Source organism: Anolis carolinensis, chromosome 5 (assembly GCF_035594765.1).
Source record: "Anolis carolinensis isolate JA03-04 chromosome 5, rAnoCar3.1.pri, whole genome shotgun sequence".
Lineage (NCBI taxonomy): Eukaryota > Metazoa > Chordata > Lepidosauria > Squamata > Dactyloidae > Anolis > Anolis carolinensis.
The window spans coordinates 153,479,954-153,504,109 of record NC_085845.1 but is presented as its reverse complement, the minus strand read 5'-3'; the positions used below and the strand labels follow the sequence as shown (position 1 = coordinate 153,504,109).

Below are 24,156 nucleotides of genomic sequence, written 5' to 3'. Positions count from 1 at the left end.
TAGAGCAACCCTGGGGAAGCTGGCATTGTTATAGTGCCACACTGACACACACACACACACAGAGGTCTTGCTGTCTTCCAAATGCCTTGAAGCTCTTGGCGTCAATTCCTAGCAACTTGCTTTCTTTTTTTAACTGATTGCACACTTATCACAAGTTGATCAGCCTTTAAAAATAAAGTTGCCTGGTTTTTACAATGAATCTTTGCTGGTAAATGAAGTAGAGCAAACTGGGCAGAATTCCTTCTCTGGTCCTTTTGTTAACAAGCAATGAACGCACCGCTGTGAACATTTGGTTCTGAAGTCAAGGGAGAAAGTGTTTTATAAAAGGAACAAAGAGATCAATTTCTATTGTATTTGTTATTTTATTCTCCACTTCTCCATAGCTATACATTACTTTTCCCACCTCATCTTTCCCCCATATGCTTTTAGAAATAAATTGGGTGCAGTAACCAGCGTTCAAGTATTACTGGAGCTGTATCCACACTGTTACCAAAAGCCTGATGTGCCAAGTATTTGCTATGAATGATACCTTGAACAGTTAAATCAGAAAGCTGACTCTTTATAAAAGGAGGGGAAAATGTTGAGGTTAATCACCTGTCATTAATAGACAAATGAAAGCCATTTACTACTTAATGGAATCGGCCACTTCAAAAGTAAATACTAGTTACTATATGACATCTCATGCATCACGATTTGTACAAAAACTGCTATTCCATTATTTGTATAAGATGTAATGAAGTCCATATACATGTTTTTATGATGAATAAATGCTTTCCAAGAAATGACATTTCATGTAAAATGAGAAACCCATTAAAAAGAAGTCTGATTGCCTTTTTCATTTTGTTATCTGCCATCCAGGAGGCCCTCTTCAGATACACCCAGATGTCAGTTTCATAAAGCAATGAGATTAGGGGCACGGAGCAAGGTTCAAGTCTAAACATTCATACATTTGGTTCCCATAAAAAGCAGTCTCTTTACTGAGGATGCATCTACACTGTAGAATTAATGCAGTGTGATGCTGCTTTAACTGCTATGGCTTAATCCTATGGAATCCTGGAAGTTGTAGTCTGATGAGGCACCAGTACTCTTTGGCAGAAAAGGCAAACAACCCTCTAAAAATAAAGTTCCCATGATTCCATAGCATTCAGCCACAACAGTTAAAATGGGATCAAACTGCATTAAATCTACAGGTTAGATGCACCCTTAAATAATTAAAACTAATTATGTGACGAAAGTTCACAGAGCATGATAGAATTCTACACTGTATACGATTTGGTATTCCAAGTGTTACTAGGCACTAAAAAGAGAGATTGTTGCAAGAGTTCACGCAAGAAAGGAGGACTTTCTGGCAAAGATACACTGCTTCATCTTGAGAGAATGAATAAATGCAAAAATATACCAATCCTTTATCAATATTTCCTGCTGGAGGTATCCAAGCTTCCCACACTGAAGTACGAAGTCAAAACCTGAAGACTTAGGAACACCTTATATGTGATTCAAAAAGATGTCACACACATTATGCTAAAGAATAATATCTCTATTTAATCGTATCTCTTTAAGTTACCACATTGCATTTTTCTTGAGTATCATTATTATTCAAAGAGAAATATTAAAGGATTTAAATGTTTTATTGTGCTTCTTGCAAAAGATTTAAGAGCACTATCATCTGATAAAGCATGTATTGTATAAAATAGACTAAAGTTTGATAATCCAGATATTTATGAATTCTTACTGCCACCTCAATAACAGTTGACCAACACTTGCAGTACAAAACTGATCTCTATGAAGAATGAAGTGTAAATGGTATATCCTTTATAATACATACCTTTGTACACAGATGCTTCATGATACTAGTGCAATCAAAATGTGCAAGACTACCCCTACATTATTGCATAAGGAATTGTATAATGGTTCTATTTCATGTTTTTTAGTCCATACAACACCTAGAAAGGTTTTGTGAAGTCTTTGTGAAAATGTGTTGTCGAAGGCTTTCATGGCCGAAATCACAGGGTTGTTGTGTGTTTTCTGGGCTGTATGGCCATGTTCCAGAATTATTCTCTGCTTGAGAGAATACTTATGGAACATGGCCATACATCCCGGAAAACACACAACAACCCCGTCTTTATGAAATTTGGCACATTCATTACACAACCAATGGGACAAGCAACTTGGGTCCTGGTCGATTTCATCCTGACAGGTTGGTTTGGATGCAAAAGAGAACCAACTACACTGGGAAATTCTGCTTCTCAAGGAACTCCTTGAGCACTATTTACAGCATGCCTTTAGCTGTCAAATCAAGAGTTTAAACAGGGGTTCAGCCTGCTTGGTTTAGACAGCAGCAGATGATGCAGTTGCTTTTTAATTTGTTTTATATTCATCGGATACTACCTTACTGAGCCCAGACTAAACCCAGCATTGTGATGCAATACTGCGCTCATGCAAAACATTATCTTCCTTGTTCAGCAACAAATTGTGCTACTCAAGAATCAGCTCCGGTGAGTTTTTCAGGCCTCTACTGCCCCTTTTTGGGATACATAAGTTACTGCAGCAAAGATCCAGCAGCTGATTGAAAAGGACTTGGTTTCACAGCTTTACTGAAGTTTTTATAATGTAAGCATGTCAAGGCAAAGGAAGTGTTACAAGTAAACATGAACAAAATAATGGCCACAGGTGATTTACATAACTTCAAAATAGACAATGAGGACACTGAAATAGTTGCAAGATTTTCTCAATCCTTAATCAGAATGGGGACTGCAGTCAAGAAATCAGTAAAGGATCATGTAAAGATAGAATTATTTGTGCCATCATATTTTCAATTTCTAAGATAAACAGTGAAGATTAATTCATTTGAAATGTGGTGCTGGAGAATAATTGCACATTTATTGCTAAAAAGACAAATAAATCAGTTGTAGTACAAATCAGGCCTCAACACTCCCTAGAAACCAAGATGACTAAACTATACTATCATCATGACAGGACATGACAATAATGCTTGTTGAGTTGGAAATCAATAGGAAAAAGGAAAGACTGCACTCCAAGAGGGTAGATTCAGTCAAGGAAAGCATGGTCCCGAGCTTGTAGGACCTGAACAATTGTTGAGGATAGAGTGACTCTGAGGTTTCTCATTCCAGTCGCCACGAGTCGAAGTTTACTGCATGTCAATTAACAACAAATAATGTATGAAATACTCTTGTGATAGTATAGGGATGGGTATCCCCTCAAATAAGTATCAGGTATCCAAACTATGAAATAACATGCAGCTACCTTAAGGAAATATCTGCATTACAATTGTGCTTAAAACCTAATGAAAGTAATGTTCACAAGTTCCAAAGGAAGTTACTTCGTAAAGAAAATAAGAACTAAAATTTAACACTATTGCTATCGAAACCGTAACTGTTGACCCTTCTTCTAGTTCACTACAATAAAGCACAGGTACAAGGTAGTAATGAAAACTTATCTTCATTTAATGACGTCTTTAATATAAACACATTCTTCAAACCTAAAACTGAATTTATTTTGGAATCTTAACTCATATTTTTTAGCCAACAGACTAGAAAAATTATTAAATTCTAAGGCCATGTGCAAAACAGCGCAAAAGCCAAAGCTCTACGGGAGAACAAAAGGGCAAAGCAGTTCAAAAATTATTTCCTGCAAGCAGGAAATGAAAGCCTAGGGATGCCGGGCCTTGAAACCTTGCCATTTGCAGAATGGGTTTCTTTGTTATTAACTGATCAAAGATAAGCGCACTGGTGATATTAAAGCCAAGAGCTGCAGAGATTTCACCTTCTGATTTGTGTGTTCATAACTGGAGGTTTCATCAGTTCTCCCATATTAATGTAAGCACTTGCTTTTATCATCTGGAGTTACCAGGCCCAGATACCTATTTCCTTGTTAGTCACACTGCTTCCTCCCCCCCTCCCTCCAAATGCGTAGAAGAGAAAATTATTCCTTTTGAGATAGTGGGCATAATCACAATAGCTGAATGCCATTTCACATATTATTTTCTCTATTTGTGCCACCATTCCCTGGGCCACAGTTCTTTTCCCCTTTTTGCTATTACATGGATTAGCCTCCTGCTGTGAAAAATGGACTTGTAAAAACAACTAAACACATTCGTTTTTTATGTATTCAGGTTCATCTGAAATCCAGGAACGTTAAGTGCTTCAGTGGTGCTCATTTTGGTGTAAGAAACATCTCCCTTTTCCTCTATTATTTTACCCACCTATGAACTGCAATCTTCTCCCAGTGAAAGTGTTTAGGTACAAGAGAACTGGATTGCTCTTCATAACACAGCCACAATATGTATATATATCCCTGAACTCTGGTAACGTTATACTCTAATAGCTACGAGATTTTTTTCCAAGTATGCTTTAATACAAAATATTAGGTAAACTTTGCATTTTATTTAATATGTACAATGGTTCTCAAATAGAAACATATACATTGAATAGGTTATGTAATATTCCACATAACTGTAAAAAATTAATAATGCCATAGTGTAAGTATATATTTTCATGTGCAAGTAATTCATGGTTTAGGACAACAGGCACAATCTATCAAAAGATTATTCTGTGCTAGTTCTATCTTCAACCGTTTATTCAGAACTAAATGGAGGAACACTTCCAAGCTGATTATTTTGCATTTACTTTACCAGTTTTTTTTAAAGTTGATCAAGTAGTCTAATTTAAAGGCAATTTAAGTTGATTTATATTTATCAATTTCTATACTGTTCATCAAAGTGAAACATTATTAGTTAATCAGAAATACCACTGTTGTAAAATTCGATCAGGCAAAGAACCTGAAAAAAATTCACACGTATTTATCTTCATTTAGAAAAAAATACTTTCAAAAATAGCCAGGTTTGGAGCTATGTATTAAAATTTGATCAAAATTGCCTGAACAAACAGTCAAGTTTGTTTAGTCAAAAATAGATTTTTCCTTTAATACCGACAAGTATGAATATGTATCTAGTTTATACATACATATGTATAAGTGATGTTAATATGCAAAAATGTACAGTTCAACCATTCCTGGATTATGCAAAATTCTGCATCAGGGAACTGCACAAACAAAAATCCTCACTGCAAATCTACATTCAAGCACAAATACTTGGAAAGTGTTTCTGTAAACATTTCAGAAAGAACACAAGCCTTTCATTTACAAAGCACTGTATATGAAGTTAGCATCTTTTCACTTAAGAAGCAGTGGGGAGAGCTTTTCTAGCCTTAGGATATCCAAGAACCATCAGTGCTCAAGACTTTTCAAAGTAACAGTAATACAGATGCATTTATTTCCAAGCCATTCACATTCACCTGATTTCCATTCCATGAAGCAAAGACCAAAAAATACATTTGGCTACAAAAGTATTTAGGAATGTTACTGAAAAACCAAAAGGCTATTCCGGTAGAAGAAACTACAAAAATAATTAGCTTATGTTGTAAAGCTTTGATGCAAGAGTATTACAGTACACAATCTCCTTTCCAAATCTTTAAAGCTTAAATCAACCCCAAATGTTAAATATCCACCTGAAGTGCTTGAAAGAAACAAAAACAAAAAAAAAACCCAGCTGTGAAGCGTCTCTTTAAAAATTCACTCAAACAATCATCAATTGGTCGGCACTGTATGGATCACTTGTTCAATGCGCTCATTTGGCCCACTGACAACTGTAACAGGTATGTTGCTATTTGGATGCGCTGATGCAGGGCCACCAATTCCACCAGCGGCCTCCTCTTCCCCAGCGTCCGAATCCGGCGTTGTTACTGCACTGTCTTCTAATCCCAAAACTTCACAGACTGCTTGAGGCAATTCCTATGGAAAATAATACAACAGTAATGGCTTTTTCTTATTTGTCTTTAAAAGTAAAATTATTGATCCTGAAGGCACTGCCAATAACTACACACTTTGTGCCAAAACAAATCTTTTGTTAATTCTGAATGGAAATGTAGTTTTCAAGAAAAGAGGCTTACAAAAGGCTGAAAATTACTAGATGAATACAAACACTAAGGTACTCTATCTTCACTTTAACTTTCTTTATGGATCTAGATAGATTTGACTATTTCTGATGCTTCCATTAGTTTATGGCATGTATTGAATATAATCTAGTAAGATTCCAAAAAGAAATACATTTTGATCAAGGATACATGATCAAAGATCATCTGGCCCAAGCCTTAGTAGTGCATGAATCAAAAGATAAAGCCATCCCAAGCCATCAACGTTTATTTAAAGAGTTCCAACAAAGGAGAGCCTACACCTTCTGAGCAAATCTCTTCAGCTATTGAACAGTAATCTTCCTGTCAACTCTTTATGTCTGTGTTGTGCAAAAGGGCACTTGATTGATTGAAGCCAATGAAATTTTCGTCTGGAATGGAAAGGGAAGTGCATCCCCAAAAGCTGCCAAGCAGTAAAATACACCAACCAACAGTCCTGCTACTGACACAGAACTGCATAACATTTCCTAGATAAAGAAAATGCAGCATACCACTATAGCAGATGCTCTCGTGCATTTTGCTATTTTTAATTCCCAAGTATGCCTATACCATGCACTTTTCAAGTGGAAGTATTCAATAATATTTTTTATTTTTAAAAGCCTCCCAACCCCACCAACCTTCACGCAGACCACATATTTCCTCTATATCTTTATCCTTATCCATGAGCACAATTTTCTTAGTTTCTGTACAATATTTACATTGGCTTCGCCACTTTTTATCCATTCCATATAAACCATTAATTTGTCTTTAACTTCTCTTATTTTACCCTCCTGTGTATTGTCCCAAGTTAAACATGTATATCAGATTGAACCTAATCCAGTCTTCCATAGTCCATTTTTTTTCATTTTTCTAACTCCATGCTATCACTGCCTCTCCTGCTAAAATCATAATTTTAAACTATTCTTGTTCTTTTATGTTAATCTTATTGTTGCCTAATACTCCCATTAGCATCAAATCTATATTCACTTGAAGTTATATTTTGAATAGTTTTTCCATTTCTTCACTATTTTTTCCTAAAAGACTGTTACATTTGAACAGTCCCAACACATATGGGCATATAATCCTTTATTTAATCCACAGTGCCTCCAACATATTGGGCTTATCCCTGTTACTATATGGGGTACTAAGTTGGGGAAATATTCAAAGGCCAGCTGCCCACTTTATGCTCCAAACCAATGCATGCAACTCCAAATGTCCTGCATTCCATTACCCTGCATTTTTCCAGCTGATCAAACAAAGTGTTATGGTATAGTAGTCTTCAAGCTCTTAGTAAATATATTGGGCCTAAAGGTCACAAGAAGTGGCTTAAAGCAGCTCTTTTAGTTCTGACCTTAAAGCCCAAAGTGTGGGTAAGACAGAAAATCTCCACACTGCAGAATATTGCACCCAAACCACGGAAATTTAGCAGAGCTAGAACCAATCCCCGTTGCTTGAACTTTCTGGTACTAAGTATTTTAAAAGTATTAAATATGTCAAAATGACATTGGCAGCTGTCAGAGAAGCACACCGAGGCATCCCAATGATATTTAAACATTTCTTCACAAGTGGCATATCTTTACCATAACTAACCACTGTATCTTTTAAAGGATTAGATGCAATAATTATACAATTAGTTGAAAATATTCATGTTATTCCTGCATGCAAAGCCCATAATATATGCTTTACTTTTTTTACCTTGCAATTCATCATCTGCATAGAAATGGCTTCTGCTTTGCAAAGCACATCTTCCACATCCATTTTCATAGACAGTTCATTGATATGCTAATACAGAACAAAAATAATGTCAAAGTGCAGGAAAGAGGGAAGGATGTTATGCCAACTGCATTCCTTTCAGGAATATATAATTCTGGAGTCCTGGGAGGGCACCTAATACTAAAGGTTATGCTACCTTAGTTAATATACTTGCGTTATTAGGTCACAGCTAAGGATTGATATGTAAATTATGGCTGCTATCTGAATATGGAAAGCCTGAGACCAGTGGGTTCCACAGAATCTCCTATATCCTATCCTATCTCCTATACCCTATCATCACCAGCAAGCTACAGAGCTTAACTGACAAGAGCAGAACATATTCATTGATTTGGAATCAGAACAACATTTTCTAGCAAAATGTTCCTTGAATACTGTTTGCATGAACTGGAGGCTACTGGTATGAGTGACCTCCTCAATCCAAACTGTTATCCAACAGCTAAATCAATAGAACCACGAGCAACTTCCTACTTCACTTGTGAAAATGTTCTGGCTGCTCTATGATAAACACAAAACCATCTTCGGGTCTCTGAAAACCAAAACATTCAACTTGCACAGCTGCCTGAGAATTCTGCTTTGTCATACAGTTTTCCTCAAGGAGATAGGTGACTGCATTACTGATATCTGCTAATTCAAAGAAGGTGAGCATCTTACTTCTAAAAAGACTGTGAACTGGAGTATTATTAATTTTCAAGGACAAGATGAAAAGAAAGGAAATAATCTGGAAATAAGTTAATGTGCAACAGATACCTTCAGTATTTCATTAAAGCCATAATGTTTTTCCATTATTTGTTGTTTTTCAGATTCCAGGATAGCACAACAGATAAGAAGATGGAAGTTTTGACAAGGCAAGTCTGTCCACATCACCTAGCAAAATATTAAAAGATGCTGATGAATCAGGAACACTGATATTTTATCTTAAATAATATATTAGAATGTTAGCTACATAATTAGCCTAATAGTAACACTTATTTCAGCCTCACAATTATTTCTCTATTTGGCTGAAGCTGTGTTTTGCTTTAAAATCACTTTCCACTTTACTAACACAGGGCCTTCCAGATACTGTTGGACTGAAATTCCCATCAGCTATAGAAAAGCTTGGCCAATCATCAAAGACACAGGATTGACTGCAACAGCCTCTTGAACAGGTTTTGAAAGTTAACAAGCTTTTTAACGAAATGTAAGATCTGCTCAAGCAAAAAAAGTTTATTTTCATTACTCTAACATGAAGATAAAAACAATATGAAATGAAATATCAGTTCTGCTGTTTCAAAAGTCTATCAGACTGTGCCGCAGACAAGAATGCCCAGTGTTGATGAACATATATAGGCAGGTTTCAAGTTTTCCATGAGGCTCTTGCTATTACTGTACGTTCTTCCACTAGTTTACCTTTCCTAGTCAAAGTATACTGAAATGTAAAGTAATTACTTCACATTTTCAGACATGTTTGAAATCTGTATCAACAGAAGCAGCAATAGCAATGTAGAGATGTCTGAAATTATGTCCTCTCAGAAGGTAAGCACCAGTGTGGCTCTGGCTGATGCCCATTCCCAGGCAGTCTCCAGAGGAAAGATTGTTGGGTAATTTCAAAAAGGAAACAAAAGCATTTAAAAAGGTAAATCAGCAGAGCAGCAGTAGAAGCAATTTGGCAGATCAGAAGCTTCTTGAGCATCGAAGTAGAGCAAATGAGCTTTATACGTATGACATACAAGAACAAAATGGTGATAATTTCCATCAGGAGTCCTCTCAATAGATTGCTTATCTGAAGGAGGCCCCATAGCATTATTAGAGAATGATAGCAACATCTTCATTCTACCTCATTGCATTTTCCCTTGCCCCTCCTCTTGACATCTATTGTCATGGTCGCTTGCACAGAACACATCAAAGCGCACTCAGATGACCACACTAGTTATGTGACTATCTGAATGTAGAACTTGGCAGCATGTTCAATGACAGGGACAAGACCAAGAACATGGCCCCACTTCCTGGTATTAACATGATGCCTGTTTCACATAAGCAACCTTTGCAGAAGACAACAGTTCAAAGATTAAGATTCAATCCCATTTTTAAAAATATATATCCAGTAGAAACTACAGAATTTTGGCAGTTCCAGTATTCCTGCTCAATGTGATTAAGAATCAGTGACATCTTATCTGGTTTACATATTATACATGTGCCTGCTTTTCAGTGTCTCTTCTCTCTGCAAAATGCACTAAATTATAACTGGTTTGGGAAAATCAAATCTTTTGCAATATGTCCTTAAATTAAAATAAAGAAATGTGGTCTCCATAGACAAATGTCTTAGTTTTCATGTTATGGTGTTAAAATAGAAGCCCACAACTATGAAATAGCTATCCATTTAACACCTTTATTTTTCCTATAATTCAAACAGAGTATTTTTCCTTCATATAATTTGAATCAGTTTTTTCTTCATATAGATTTCTTCCTACTTACTATTTGGTTTGTTACCTTGTCCCTAAAAAAGGAAAGCCAATGGTTTTTGAAAGGAATGGCTATGTCATGACAGTCAAACATGCATTAGTTTAAATGTTAATGCTATACTCTGCAACATTAGAAATAAGTAGAAATAAATCTCAGCTTGGCATGTTGTTCAACTTCCACATCTTTTCACAACTTCAGACTGACAGTATCTATAATTTCCAAAGTCTCCAAAGAATGATCATTTTTCTGGAAATTTAATTACATGAGGTGAAAAAAATACTTGGCAAACTTTTCATTACAGATTTCATTAAAGGTTATAAATGTTTAGTGTTAGTGGCTCTAATTAAATCCTTATCTACACCGTTCATAAGCAAGGTATAGTACTTTTTCTATCTATAATTAATTTCTTGCTACAGATTTTTCTGAAGTCTCCGACAAGGAAAATAAAAGTGCTATGTCCTCATAGTATTTACCATCCAAAATGAGTATCAGACACTTCTGTGGATCCTCAACCACAAGTGGAAGTATATATCAACAGAAACCAGGAGCAGAAATCCACTCATCTTAAAAGTATAACAGAAGAAATGACTACTATAACAGAATGAATTGGGAACAGAAACTTAAATCTAGGACAAGTATGTGTCCTTCATCTTTTACAAGGAATTGAAAAGTAGAACAAAATACAAACTCTTCCTAGGGTGGTCTAATCAAATTGTTTTAAAAAACCAGTATGCTTGAAGCCATCAGCTAATGGGGTTTGAACTGCAGGGTGGATATCATCATGTTGCAGGTAATGAATGGCAAGAAAAGTCAGTGTAACAGCCCTAGAAGCTAAAACTCCTGTGTCATGGAAGATGAACATAGATAATGTGACCTTCTAAGTAAACATTCCTTGCCATTTGACTTAACAAATACTGGCATTTTTGAAGGTGATAAAGCAGTGGCATTCCCAAGTGACACTTATGCCAGCAGTAGACATAACAGAAATAAGTTTGGTTTAATCTAATTCACCATCGCTTTCCCAACAATTAAGATACTGAATTAAAAATTGAGAACCATTTTCTTACCTCCCATAAACGAAGAATATCTTGAAAATTAAATTCCCTTTTGAATCTTATTAGAAGCCACCGGAAGCAGAAATAAAGATAACCTGAATCTTGAGATTCTGGGGAAAATACACACAAACATTTTTCACTCAATGCTGATCAGGAATCAACTAGGGTTGCAGTGTTCATATAATAAATTTATTTTAACTACTTAACAAAAATATTCCAAAGACTGACATCATTAAGTGAGTTTAGTCTATAATTGATTTGGGGGAGCTTAGGCCTCAATATTCTAAAAGCACCAGATCCTGTCTGACCTTGGAAACTAAACAGAGTCAGCCCTGGTTAGTACTTAGATGGCAGACACGGCAGGTTATATTTCAGAGGAAGAAACTAGCACAGCCACCTCTGAACACTCATTGCCTAAGAAAACCCTATGAAATTCATAATTTACTATATTTTTACCCTACTCTATCTCGCCCCAAAGGGGACTAAGAGCGGATTACATGCAACTTGAAGGGACATGTACACAAACAGGAGATGGGGAAACAATACAGATATATAATTGGTTCTAATATATTGTCAAGCTCTATGAACATTATTACTATGTAATGAAAATTAATTAAGGTCTACAGGTCAGACGAATATGTATTAATGTGAGTGAGATGGGGGTGATTCAGTCTTATACTGACCCAAGTAACTGCAGAATCCACTGTCTAGCAACCGAAGTAAAGTACTCAGTTGAATTAGCTGTGTCTTCATGCCTTGCATTTGCTCTTCAAAATTTTGATGCTACATGGAAAACCAATGGTTATATTCTATATGAAGGCTACATGGAAAACCAGTTGTCCAATAGTTATATTCTATATGAAGGCTACCATGCAGTTATTAAACCAAAAATTGTAAACACATATTATCTACTTAGTCGCCTTCTAAAACTCTATAAAAGAAAGATTCCAAAAAAAGCTAACAAAGTTTAACTTTAAATATGCAAAGAAGACAGAAGAATAAATTAATATATTTAAGACTTAAGGTGAACATGTTTACCATTTGATCCATGTACAATGCAAAGCACCAAAATGCATCCACTTCATTCTCCATCACATATAGGATAGGTGAAAGCAAGTCACTCATCCCCTGAACATAGCCTTAAATAAAAAAAATGAGTAATGGTAAATGTCACTTGGAAGATTTTAAAAACACATGATTTAGTTTCTGCCTTCCTACAAGCCAAAACTTGAATTTAAGAGCAAACACTGCAGCATTTGTACCAGTAAGCATCCAAGCAATATAAATTTTCCATTGTTCTTCTATTATTTCAGGCAACAGGGGATAGCAAAATTCCAGGAAGATAATGTACATTACTGCAATTGTTAATGTACAATTAATTTAAATTCACTGATTCCATTACCTCTTTTACAAGTAGTATTGTTAGAAGATGCATTAGTTCTCACAAAAAAGATTTTTTTTTCTTATTCATAATCACGGCCTAAATATGTGGGAAACACTTGCTATCCCACATTATCACCAATTGTGAGCTTATTCAAACAAAAAAAAATCCCACAGTGAGTCTGGCACTGAATCAGAGATTAAGTTATCATTCTATCATTAAACTGCTTTTTAAAAATCCTGTTAGTCCTGATTATCCCAAGCATATCATATTAACTGACTGACACGTTTCTACTACAATGTCTGCTATGTACAAGCATCAGGAAAAGCTGGGCACTTAATTTTACATTCTTTTTTAAAAAGTAGTCTTTAGCATAGGAATTTATCCTCATCAACTGAAGGCTATTTTGCAAAATCTGGATATGATCTGTCAAAATATGTACAAATGGGTTACATATTATCAAACATCTTCCTCATGTTTTCAGAGGGAAATATATGTTTTTGATAAACTCAGTTTAGTACTTGGCTTTGTTTCATTTTTAAAGAATTTTGAACATATTATTCAGCATAACTAACAGGACATGAAATGCAGGGCTCTTGTAAGATTATGAACATATAAGACTAATACTCATGAGAAATTATGTGGTGGCTATTTGCTAAATGAACTAAAAGACCAAAAAGTTCATACAAAGCTAATACTATCCCATTTTATGTTTATAGGGACAAATTCAAGTGTGCCCAAAGCCAACTGTAGAACTGGATTGGGGACAATACTATGGAAATGGCAGGAACCACTTCCACGAGTGTCTACATATTCTAAAGCAGGGGTCCACAAACTAAGGCCTATGGGCCCTCCAAGGTCATTTACCTGGACCCCACTCTAAACTTTATATGAAGGGTCGTCCCTAGGTCATTTCAATCTTGAAGGCACGCAACAACAATCTGAATTAACGTAACTATCTTATCAATTCAAAGCAGGCCCACACTTCCTATTGAAATGCTTATTTATGCTGGTGAAAATTGTTCTTCATTTTAAATACTGTATTGTTCTTTCATGTTTTTTGCACAATAAATAAGATATGTGCAGTGCACATAGGAATTTGTTCAATTTTTTTTTTCAAACTATAGTCCAGCCCTGCAACAGTCTGGGGGACCGTGAACTGGCCCTGGGCTGAAAGGATCTGAGGACTTCTGCTCTAAACAGCTTAGCAGGGTCAGCCCTGGATAATATTTTGATGGGGGGCTATGAATGAATACCAGTTTCTGAAGGCTATTAATTCAGAAAGAGGCACTGGCATCTCTGGGTATTTATTGCCTAAGAAAACCCAGCCAACTTGAATAAGCCACATTAAAAAAAGAGGAGTGTAGGTAGACAAAGAGACTGCTATTGAGGTGCCAAAAATCCTGGCATTTATGAAGCTAGCTGTTACTATAAGTAAAATTCCTTCCTGATCCCGTCAACACACAAAATATGAACTCACACAAAGACATAAGCTGAATCAAAATGTGACACTAGAATTGAATTTTTAAGTCTAAATACATCAAGCTTTCTCCGAAGGCCAATTTCAAGATAAAACCTGAGACATTACATACATACAGAGAGTTCTACTTACCCAAGTCAAAGTCATACATACAATATGACATCAAAATGTCATGAAGTAAGATCAACCCAGGATTACCCTGGCCTTCATAAAACTTGTTTGTTCGATCTGTTCTGTTTACATCTTTCTCTGAGGAAAGAAACAGCACACAGATTTTTTGCATTTTCCAAACAGCTTCTGCTAAGCCTATATCTTAAAAATGCAGGATGCTCTTTAAGTTTCCACTTTCTCCAACACTGTGCTCAGAGCTTTGAAGTGTCTAGGAAGACAACTGAATTCTGAGGATGTCATTTAAAATGCATGAAAGAGGCTTTTAAGAGTATTTAAAAGAAAAATTCTTCCTGTCTAAAGTGATGATTTCTTATAAGCAGATTTTCAAACAGTTTCAAAATATTATACATTTTTTGTAGAAGCCTCATGATTAAAATGTAAAGCATTCTCACTGAATTAAAACATACTGGAGTATATTTCAGATACGTTAAATGTAAAATATCATTAAAATGTACTTGATATATAGTGCTACTTTACATTTAATGGTAAAAAGTTCATATGCAACCAAGCCCAAATCAAAGGGAATTCATTCAAGTTCTAATTGCTTGCTGTTACATGATATATTATTATTGGAAAATTCCATCTTTTCATGTTTCTTTAATTATTGCTAAACTCAATTTCTCTGCTTGATCTCCAACATACACTGTAATTATCAGTATCTGGATAAAATATATCATTTTTTATATATTTTGGAAAAAAGCTATGGGTAAACTAGGTTTTATTTTTATTGTGTTCCAGACTTTAATAAAAAGCAAAAAAAATCATTCTAGAGTTAGGACTTTAAATTTCAAAAGGAAGGACATGTATTTCTAAAACCACACTTAGCCACTTCTCTTGATTGTGGCTATATGTTTGCATCTCTACTTTGAAACTACAACATCAGAGGGAAGAAAAGCAGCTGGAGAGTGTAGATTTGGAGAAAGGCAGCAAGCTAAAAAAACAGTTAAATGCTCCCTCCTATTCTGTTCCTCTTTCATTACAAATCCCCGCTGCCTAATTTGTTCTGTACTTACGTCATATGCACATGCATATTGTATCTAGAGTTGCACCTTTGATTCAGCTTTTCAGTCTCACATCTCGCTCTTACATTTATTACAGCTGTTTTAAAATTCACTGCTAGTTGTAACATAGTTGCTAGTTGGAGCACAGACCAATGTGGTTTGTCTTAATTTTTGGATTATAGCAAGCTACTTAAAGCATATGATCGGAAACTGCAGAATCTTAAGTTAATGATAAATCAATTCAAATGTACTCTCAAACCTATCTCAGGAAGCAGCAAAACAAAATCATGCCTGCTACAAGGACAACAAACAAATTGCTGTACAGCTTATATGGGTTACAATGGGCACTGTTTGGATACAAACACACAAACAGAAACTGAATACTGCCTGGTGGAGCCATAGCTTCTGAACTGATATATGAAAATACAATTGAACATATTTTTAAAATAATGACTTCTAAAAATTCCAGAATTCAGAGAAAATGATATCTAATCTAATCTTATATAATAAAACAACCATTTACGGAGGCACACTGAAATAAACATACTTTGTACATGGTTTATAATGACAAGATTGTAAACTGGGAAGACATTGCACTATCTTTTTCTTTCATCTTTGTATATATTACTATTAATCTGTGTGAAAAGTCTTAAGAAAAGCTCAGTTCAATCAGATCAAAGGCCTATTTATTCCAACATTCTAGTCATGCATTGGACAACCAGCTGCACACAGGAAGTCTGCCAACATGCTGCAACTACACCTTTCATATATAAATATGCATCCTCTAATACGTCTAATCCCAGTTATGTCAGCCTGACAAGTAAACCATTAATGGCTCCATTCTCCATTAATTTATCACATTTCCTGTGAAAGTATCTGTGAGGGGAAAAAAATTAAGGTGGGTCAGATAGGCCAGGATTTAATTGCAGCAACTATTTCTGACAAACTGTTTTATTGTACTTTGGTCCAGATCAGTGGTGGGAACTATACAAATTCAAATGCTGGACTACAAGCCACCACATTTGGAAAACTAGGGTTACTGGGATCTAACCTAACCAACATCTGGAGGGTTGCATGATTCCTATCTATCATTCAATAACATCATCCAAAATTTGAACTTCTGAAAGTTTATCACCAATGAGTATCTAGCATTCTATGCTTCTTAAATTTACCAATAAGGCTTCTGTAGTCTCTCAGTCTAAAATTTCTTTTTTCTTGCTCTTCACTAACAGATTTCCACTGAAGCTTCATTCTGAAATATTCATCCCTAGGGGAAAAATATGAGAAGGCATGATAAAATTATCACAATTAGAAAAAGGTAGCAGCAAAAATGCTATTTCATATAGAATATTTCTACATTGCTACTTGATATTAATTTTAGTAGGAGACTTGTGCACATGTTGTATTATATGTATTTAAGTGGTGGAAGTGAAGACAGCCCTATTGGGGACACAACTGTGATGCACTCTTTGTCTTTAGCCTCCACTGATCTACTAAAATATAATAAAACAACCTAACAGTAGTCTTATGAATGTATGAAGCATAGCCACATTTTACAAGTTGTTAACAGATGCTTACGTTTTCCTTTTCTGTATATGTATTCTCTCTTCCTTTGTACTATGCCAAGGATAATAGCCCAAAAGAAATTTCCACACTTCCTTCCTCAAAGCATGGCAAAGTCCCTAAGGAAAAGAAATGAAAAAAGAATGAAGGCAGTATCAGGCACTTTGTATGTTATAACAACAACTTCAAGATGAAATGAATAAAATGCTTCTATAGTAGGGTTTTTTTTTTTTGTTACCTACTGGTGCTTTTACTGTATTTTCTGCTCTTGACTACACACAGAGGTGCAGGGAAGTGATGACAATTTTTTTCCTGTTGTCAGACTTCTTCCATCTCTTTTTAGAATACTAATTAAGATAAAGGCTTTTATTTGGGTCATCTTACCTAAATAGTTTCAGGCTTCATGAGTATTTCTTAATATGTGTTTTCCATATTATTTCACTTCTAGAATCCCCACACAGTGCTAAAGCATATCTTGTCTTATCAATATTTAGACTGCCAGTCTTCTGGAAAGATTATCCATTTTCTATTTTAACTGAAGTATTTAATTTAAGTATTACAACATTTAATAACATAATTTCAGAGCAACAGTTTTGAAAATGAACCAGAAGGTATTGTTTGGAATAAATCAGAGCTGTTATGTAGAAAGGTTACTCTTCCATATTACAACTATTCAGAAAGTAGCAAAAGTAGTCATGTGTGCTTTTTTCCTATAGCCACCTACAGATTTATGCAAAAATCTAAGCTTTTTTTCTGGAATTCTTGATATTTTTACTTTGTTCATATGTATCATGCTTCATTACATTTTTTCTCCACAAAGCTGCTCTTTCTACAAACAGTTCTGAAAGAAGAGGCATGGTTGGGTTTCACTTAAATCTTGTATTAACCTTGGCACACTATTAATTTCTTTACCAAAGATTATGTAGTTTAATTATGTAATCTGCTACACGTATTTCTGTGTATTTTTCACCCCAAGGGACAGTTGTTTCTATAGCTCTGCCAATCTCTGCAATCTCAATGCACTTCCCAACACAAAAAATTATTTTCAGAACATGAAGCATTCTTGTCGCTCAAGCTTTAAAGTCATTCATTATAGTGACACTTTTAGCCTAACAATGTGATATATACATGCTTATATATAAACATCTTCTTAACCATGGCTCATATTCAGAGATACAAATGCTTGCTATAGCAACTTTACAAAAATCCCATTTAATTTCCCATATTAACTGATTTTTTCCCATTTATCCTGAGGTGATATGATCAAACTTGATTTTTCAAATCTCTCATTCTCTGTAATCAAGCTCACACTTGATACCAATTTCAGTCTTGTTCAAGGGAAGATCAAGGGAAGAGTTAGCGGCCTAAAAGAACTTCAGTGGTTTATATTAACTGGTGGTACTTCTACTTACATGAATATTAACTTCATCCCAAATTCTGGAGTGCTGTCCAGTCTTTCTAAGTACTGTCACTTAGCCATAATCCTGACAATAAGGAATCAAGAACAAGTTCAAAGAGAATTCCTAAAATATTACCCCTCTGAATATCATTTGCTTCATAAAGTCAACATTTACGACTCTTCCTTCAGAATCCATGTTCTTAGTCCATTCTTCAACTGTCACTGGATGCCTTCTGAGAATTTCAGGTCGCTTTCCTAAATCAATCTAAAATATGTATTAAAAATATGTTACAATATTTCCGTGGAACTCATTAAGAATTAATTTAGATAAATAACTCATTTTCTAAACTTTCTAGAATTTAAGAACCAACACTTACTCGTGTAATGACTTCAAATCCTGGTTCCTCCTGTTGGTTTATTTTGAGTCCTGGAATAGCATCACTAATGAAGTCTGCCATTTCTGATGAAGGCCTCTGTTGAGTTGAGGAGTCATTTCCTCGTAAACTATCAAATATAAAGTGGGTCACTTTGGAGAATCCTCCCATGGTTGCTGTATATGGGTCCTTCTTCAGTTTCTGAAAAAAGCATGGAAGCAAATTTAAATAATGTTTTCAGTAAGTTTAAAAAAACTTAAAGTATTTTGGATACTATTTGTTGCATTAGATTTGATAGTAAACAATAATCCCTCAAAGTAAACACTATACAGTGTGTCCAAAAGGCTCCAGGAAATTAGCAAATACAATTCCACCAGAAAAGCTAACAGCCTTCATCATCAAAAGGGGATGGAAACGAAGGGAAAAAAACATTTTGAGGTTAGTGCACCTCATTCCAAGTTAACATAAACTCCATTGGGAGGAAATGTCGTCCTAAATTCACTACTCTTTATCTTCTCTGGATGTTTTCAATGACTTCTGTGAAACCAGGTCCTTCACTCAGGACAGACCCTGCCTGAGGATCTAGCCCACAGAAGTCTGGTTTGACAGGAAATAAAAATAGTCATATCTCTGCCCTCAGATCTACACAGAATGTAGTGAACATGAATGTGAAAACATCGAAATTCTATTATTCTCTACAAAAGGTATGGGCAACCTGTGATCCAAACAAGAAATGGTACGGACTGGCAGGAGCTGCTATCTAACACCTATAGAAGTACTTGTTGCCTTTATCCAGCAAGATCACAGTCACCATGAATTATAAAGTTGTAACCAGGGAAGGAAATCATGAGCTTCCACATTCCCTTTTGAGATTTCTAAAGGCCTCTGGAATTCCAAATTCCCCCCTCAAAAAAAAAGGAGGGGGGTTCTAACAAAGAAACATCTGCCAACAGAGCTGAAATACAAAGCAGGAAATACTCTTGTAAAATTATTTATGTGTATATATTTATATTTTAGATTTATGCTTTATCACTATATATGTGTTGTTAGTTTTGCAAATGTTAGGAAATTATGTTAAAAGTATGCATATTGTCATGCATGTACATGTATAGCTTGTTTTGTTTCATGTTCTTTCTGTTAAGTAACTGAATGAAAGTATATTCAAAGAAAGAAATGTGATTGCTTCCTAAAATTAGCCTTTTAATATCCTGAATGTAAAAATTAGTATAACAAATACAAAATCAAACAGACCTGTATTAAACCATACGTTGGTTCATCCAAAATATTTTCAAAGGACTGTGGAATACTCTGACAGTTCACAAGAATCCTTTTATCCTGTGGAGATCTGAGGATATGAAGAACAATCAATTTTCTTCTTACATCCTTTTTATTCTAGGCAATAAAACAGCGCAAGCATTAAATTTGGGGGAAAATACTGAAATAACGTAGGTACGATACTTTGAGAGGATGTATATATACCGTGGCCCCACTGTATCTGTGGGGGTTTGGTTCTGGGATCTTGCAGATACAAAAATACAGACAATCATGATTCATGTTATTAAAAAGCAATGATGGAAACCCATATGCTTCAGTGTGTCCACATTTATGTCACCATATTTAAGTCAGCTAAAGTCATGAATCCTGACTATGTGGAACCTGAGGGCCCTCCATGTACACTCAAACTAGTTAGAAAGTATTTGACTGGCACTTCTAGGGCTTTTTCAAGAAACTTGCTGTATAAATTCACTCCTCGTTGGTTTCTGAAACTATTTATTTTATTCACAGTCACCTGAAATATACCTACCATCTACTTTGTTATTAAAGCCTTAGATAAGACTTTTAATAAATGCTATCACTTTCCAATGCTGGCAAAATAGGATGCACTATCTGTGCCAGAGGATATGAAATTCAACAAGAGATTGTATCATAAAGTCAGAAGAGCTTGTATAATCAGTCCTGATGACATTGCTGTTAATAAACCAAAACTAGGCTTGCTAATGCCACACAGGAAACAAAGGATCTGCTGTGTGTCATGCTTTGCTAACCCATCAGAACAAAAAAAATACTTTTAGGATTCTTATATTTTAATTACACATGCCTTTGACAATAATAAGTTACGTGATTCCTAACGTGCTCAGAATGGTTATTAACAATATTGTTATCTTGTTACTCAGCATCATTAGGTGAAGTTTAGAGTCTTCCAGAATAATACATTTAAGAAAAAATGTTTACTCTCATCTTCTTCAAGCTATTAACTCAAAATAGACAAATCTGAGTTAACAATGCCTCTGATGAAAATGCTCCTTTTTACAAAGGCTATATTGCCTATACAGCTACCCCTTTTCCTCTTTGTCTTCTACCTAACTAGCTCTTTTTTTTTTTTTTTAGCAGTATCAGTATTCGGAGGATTGTGAAGATGAGCTGCTAGAGAAACAGTCTTTCTATGTCAGGCTGCAGCAGTATTCCAGCAGCAAACATTGTAATAAACTCTGGCTAATTCCATTACAGCTGTGGGCACTTGCCTAAAACAGTCAAGATAAACAGATAATCTCCAGAAAATCTTTCTAAGCAAGCCTGAACAACAAAACAGACAAAAATAAGTTTGCATTAACAACTACACTAGCATGTTTAAGAAGCATAGATTTATACATCTGGCTACCAAACTGAAAAATTTGGAAGATGGTTAAAGAAAAGAAATCCCTGAATGCATTTTAGAAGAACCCGCTTGCTTCATACTGCACATACATACTGTTAGTTCTGAATTAAAAAATGATAGAAACCTATCTTTTTTTATTCAGAACTTGCTATAGTTCTTTTTTTTGTTTTTGTTTTGTTTTGTTTGTTTTTTTGTAGAATAGGAATCTATCTGCGTTAAAGAAGCCATACCCAGGAACACATCTACTTTATTAACCAAGGTATACCGGTACTAGCAACTAAACAAACGTGATTACTTTCTGAGAAACTGAATGCTAACTAGAGAATGCCTGATTTTAAAAACAGTATAACACTGTTGCCCTCCCTCTTGGTCTTCAGAAAGGAAACAAAGACATGGCTGTGGGACCAAGCTTTTGGCCAGTGCAAGAAATAAATAGGAAGAACTTCCTCACTGTGAGGGCTGTTCGGCAGTGGAACTCTCTCCCCCAGACTGTGGTGGAGGCTCCTTCTTTGATAGCTTTTAAGCAGAGGCTGGATGGCCATCTGTCGGGGGTACTTTGAATGCGATTTCCTGCTTCTTAGCGGGGGTTGGACTAGATGGCCCATGAGGTCTCTTCCAACTCTACTATTCTATTATTCTATGATTCTATGACCAGTAGTAACACTAAAAGTAATATCAATATCTTTACTAAGGATACTTACTCATAAAGCACCAGATATTTTTTAATCAACTGAATCAATGTGCTGCTGTCTCCATGATGGAAGTGAAGAGCTGGGAGGACAACATCATCCTTTAAACAGAACACTAAATAAGACCATCCCATTCCTTCTTTACTTTGTTTAATAGATTTTAAATCTGTCAAAGTAAACAGGAAGGACCAATTGCTTTCTCCATTTGTACGAATAGTAGCATCTGAAACAGGATGAAAACAAAGAGTATTTAAGCTTGTTAAGATCATTTCACTACGCCAGAGAAAGCACCATTAAATATTTAACTATATCTACCCTACCATCGATTGTAAGATCTCACAATAGCATACAATAAAACATAAATAATTTAAAACAATTCCAGATTAAAACATTAAAATAATTTAAATAGCATAACAACATACTAAACAGATAGGCAAGCCAAAACAACAGAAAAGTCTAAAATAATTAAAACCATGCACATGTTCATAAAACAGGTAAATGTGCCCTAAATGCTTTATTACAAAGCCATATTTTAACTTGGAATCTAACAGAATCCAATGCCATTTTGGAAAATAAAAAACAGCACTCCTTTCAAATGCAGCTTCCATATAGTACAAAAAATACCAGAGATCACAGTAACAAAATAGAAAGGATTTCCCACCAGGACCAAGTATTCATCAGAGTTGGATTCTGCTGCAAATGGGTATCCACATCAAATAGAAACCCAAGTGTATGGTTTCTTCAAAATATTTATATAATTAGAGGTTATCTGTTTCATCCAGACTTCCTAAGAAAACTCTTAAACACCATACAATCAAGTTCTCTAGAACTACGTGGCACTACTGATGACACTTCTCCCCTAGTGGTCAAACAACTACATCATCTTCTGACATACATTACAACATCTTTTCACTCCTTTCTTGTCATAATAAACACATTTAATAAAAATTAATTATTTACTAATGTGATGAAGAACTGTCCTGCCGATCTAAACATGAGAAAGCAAAACAGTCTTCTGAAAACTCACTTTCTTGGTTCTCTTTTAAGGTGCTGTAGAATTAATGCAGTCTACATCACTTTAACTGCTGTGGCTCAATGACCTGGAACCCTGGAAGTTATAATTTTATACAGTATTTCACCTTCTCTGCCAAAGAGTTCTGGTTTTCCACCAAATTGCAAATCCCAGAATTCCATAGCATTGATCTATGATAAAATGTCAAACTGCACACATTCTATAGTGTAGATGCACCTTAAGTCTAATCATTTAATCCAATTCAGTAATACCCCTGCCACAAATACAATACTGAACAAGAAAATAAAAGACTGCTTTGTGGATATAGAACAGTGGTTACCAACCTCTCCAGGTGTTTTGGACTTCAATTCCCAGAAATCCCAGCCAGCTTACCACCTATTAGGAACTATGGGAGCTGAAGTCCAAAACACCTGGAGGCCCAAAGGTTGGGAACCACGAATATAGAGAATACTACTAAGAGGGGGAGATACAGCTGTCTTGTTACCAACAGAATGTTTTACAGCGGTTTAAAAAAACTCAGACATCCTTTAGCACAGTGGTTCTCAACTTGTGGCTCTCCAAATGTTTTGGCCTTCAACTCCCAGAAATCCTAACAGCTGGTGAACTGGCTGGGATTTCTGGGAGTTGAGGCCAAAACACCTGGGGACCCACAGATTGAGAGCCACTGCTTTAGCATCTATTTCCTCCAGTTCATCACTGCTCAGCAGACAGATGACCACTACCATCAAATGCAAGAACATGCAACATGTTTTTGTTTTATTGCACTGTTGAAGGATATCACTACACAAAGGATTCATTGTACCAGGCTAATCACAGCATTTATGGAATATTCTATTCATTTACCTCCATTTGAATGTGGTTTCTTTTTGTAAGAGACTGTGTTGACCATATCCCATTCTGCCTCATAACTGTTCATATGCTCTGGCCCTCGTGGAGTCTTCTCCTTAGGAGTCTGCACCCATTCAACAACTGAACTGGAATCCTAAATAAGATACCAAATAAAAAAATTTCATAGCTACAAGAAGTTTTCAGAACCCAACTGTACAGCAATCCTATTGAAAAAGCCCCACATGTGTCATTTCATAGTAACAAATATCCTAGAGGCACCAAATCCCATTTGATCATGAAAGATAAATAGGGTCAGTTGTGGTTAGATCCTGGTTAGAAGACCACCAG

General features: G+C 35.5%; 1 protein-coding gene across 1 annotated transcript in view; it reads right to left on the bottom strand.

Annotated features, from left to right (window-relative positions):
• Window positions 1-4,383: 4,383 nt before the first annotated feature.
• The window catches only part of tbc1d15 (TBC1 domain family member 15), a 27,397-nt gene continuing 7,624 nt past the window's right edge, over window positions 4,384-24,156 (bottom strand). Inside the window, exons 4-17 of the mRNA XM_003221148.4 lie at window positions 23,824-23,962; window positions 21,960-22,170; window positions 19,854-19,947; window positions 18,606-18,803; window positions 18,365-18,493; window positions 16,845-16,948; window positions 16,439-16,533; window positions 14,227-14,343; window positions 12,272-12,372; window positions 11,917-12,016; window positions 11,246-11,343; window positions 8,487-8,603; window positions 7,662-7,748; window positions 4,384-5,808 (exon numbers count right to left, since the gene is read on the bottom strand). Of these exons, the coding sequence (XP_003221196.2) occupies window positions 5,605-5,808; window positions 7,662-7,748; window positions 8,487-8,603; window positions 11,246-11,343; window positions 11,917-12,016; window positions 12,272-12,372; window positions 14,227-14,343; window positions 16,439-16,533; window positions 16,845-16,948; window positions 18,365-18,493; window positions 18,606-18,803; window positions 19,854-19,947; window positions 21,960-22,170; window positions 23,824-23,962 (1,794 nt within the window). The 3' untranslated portion in view covers window positions 4,384-5,604. The remainder of the gene's footprint in view (window positions 5,809-7,661; window positions 7,749-8,486; window positions 8,604-11,245; window positions 11,344-11,916; window positions 12,017-12,271; window positions 12,373-14,226; window positions 14,344-16,438; window positions 16,534-16,844; window positions 16,949-18,364; window positions 18,494-18,605; window positions 18,804-19,853; window positions 19,948-21,959; window positions 22,171-23,823; window positions 23,963-24,156) is intronic.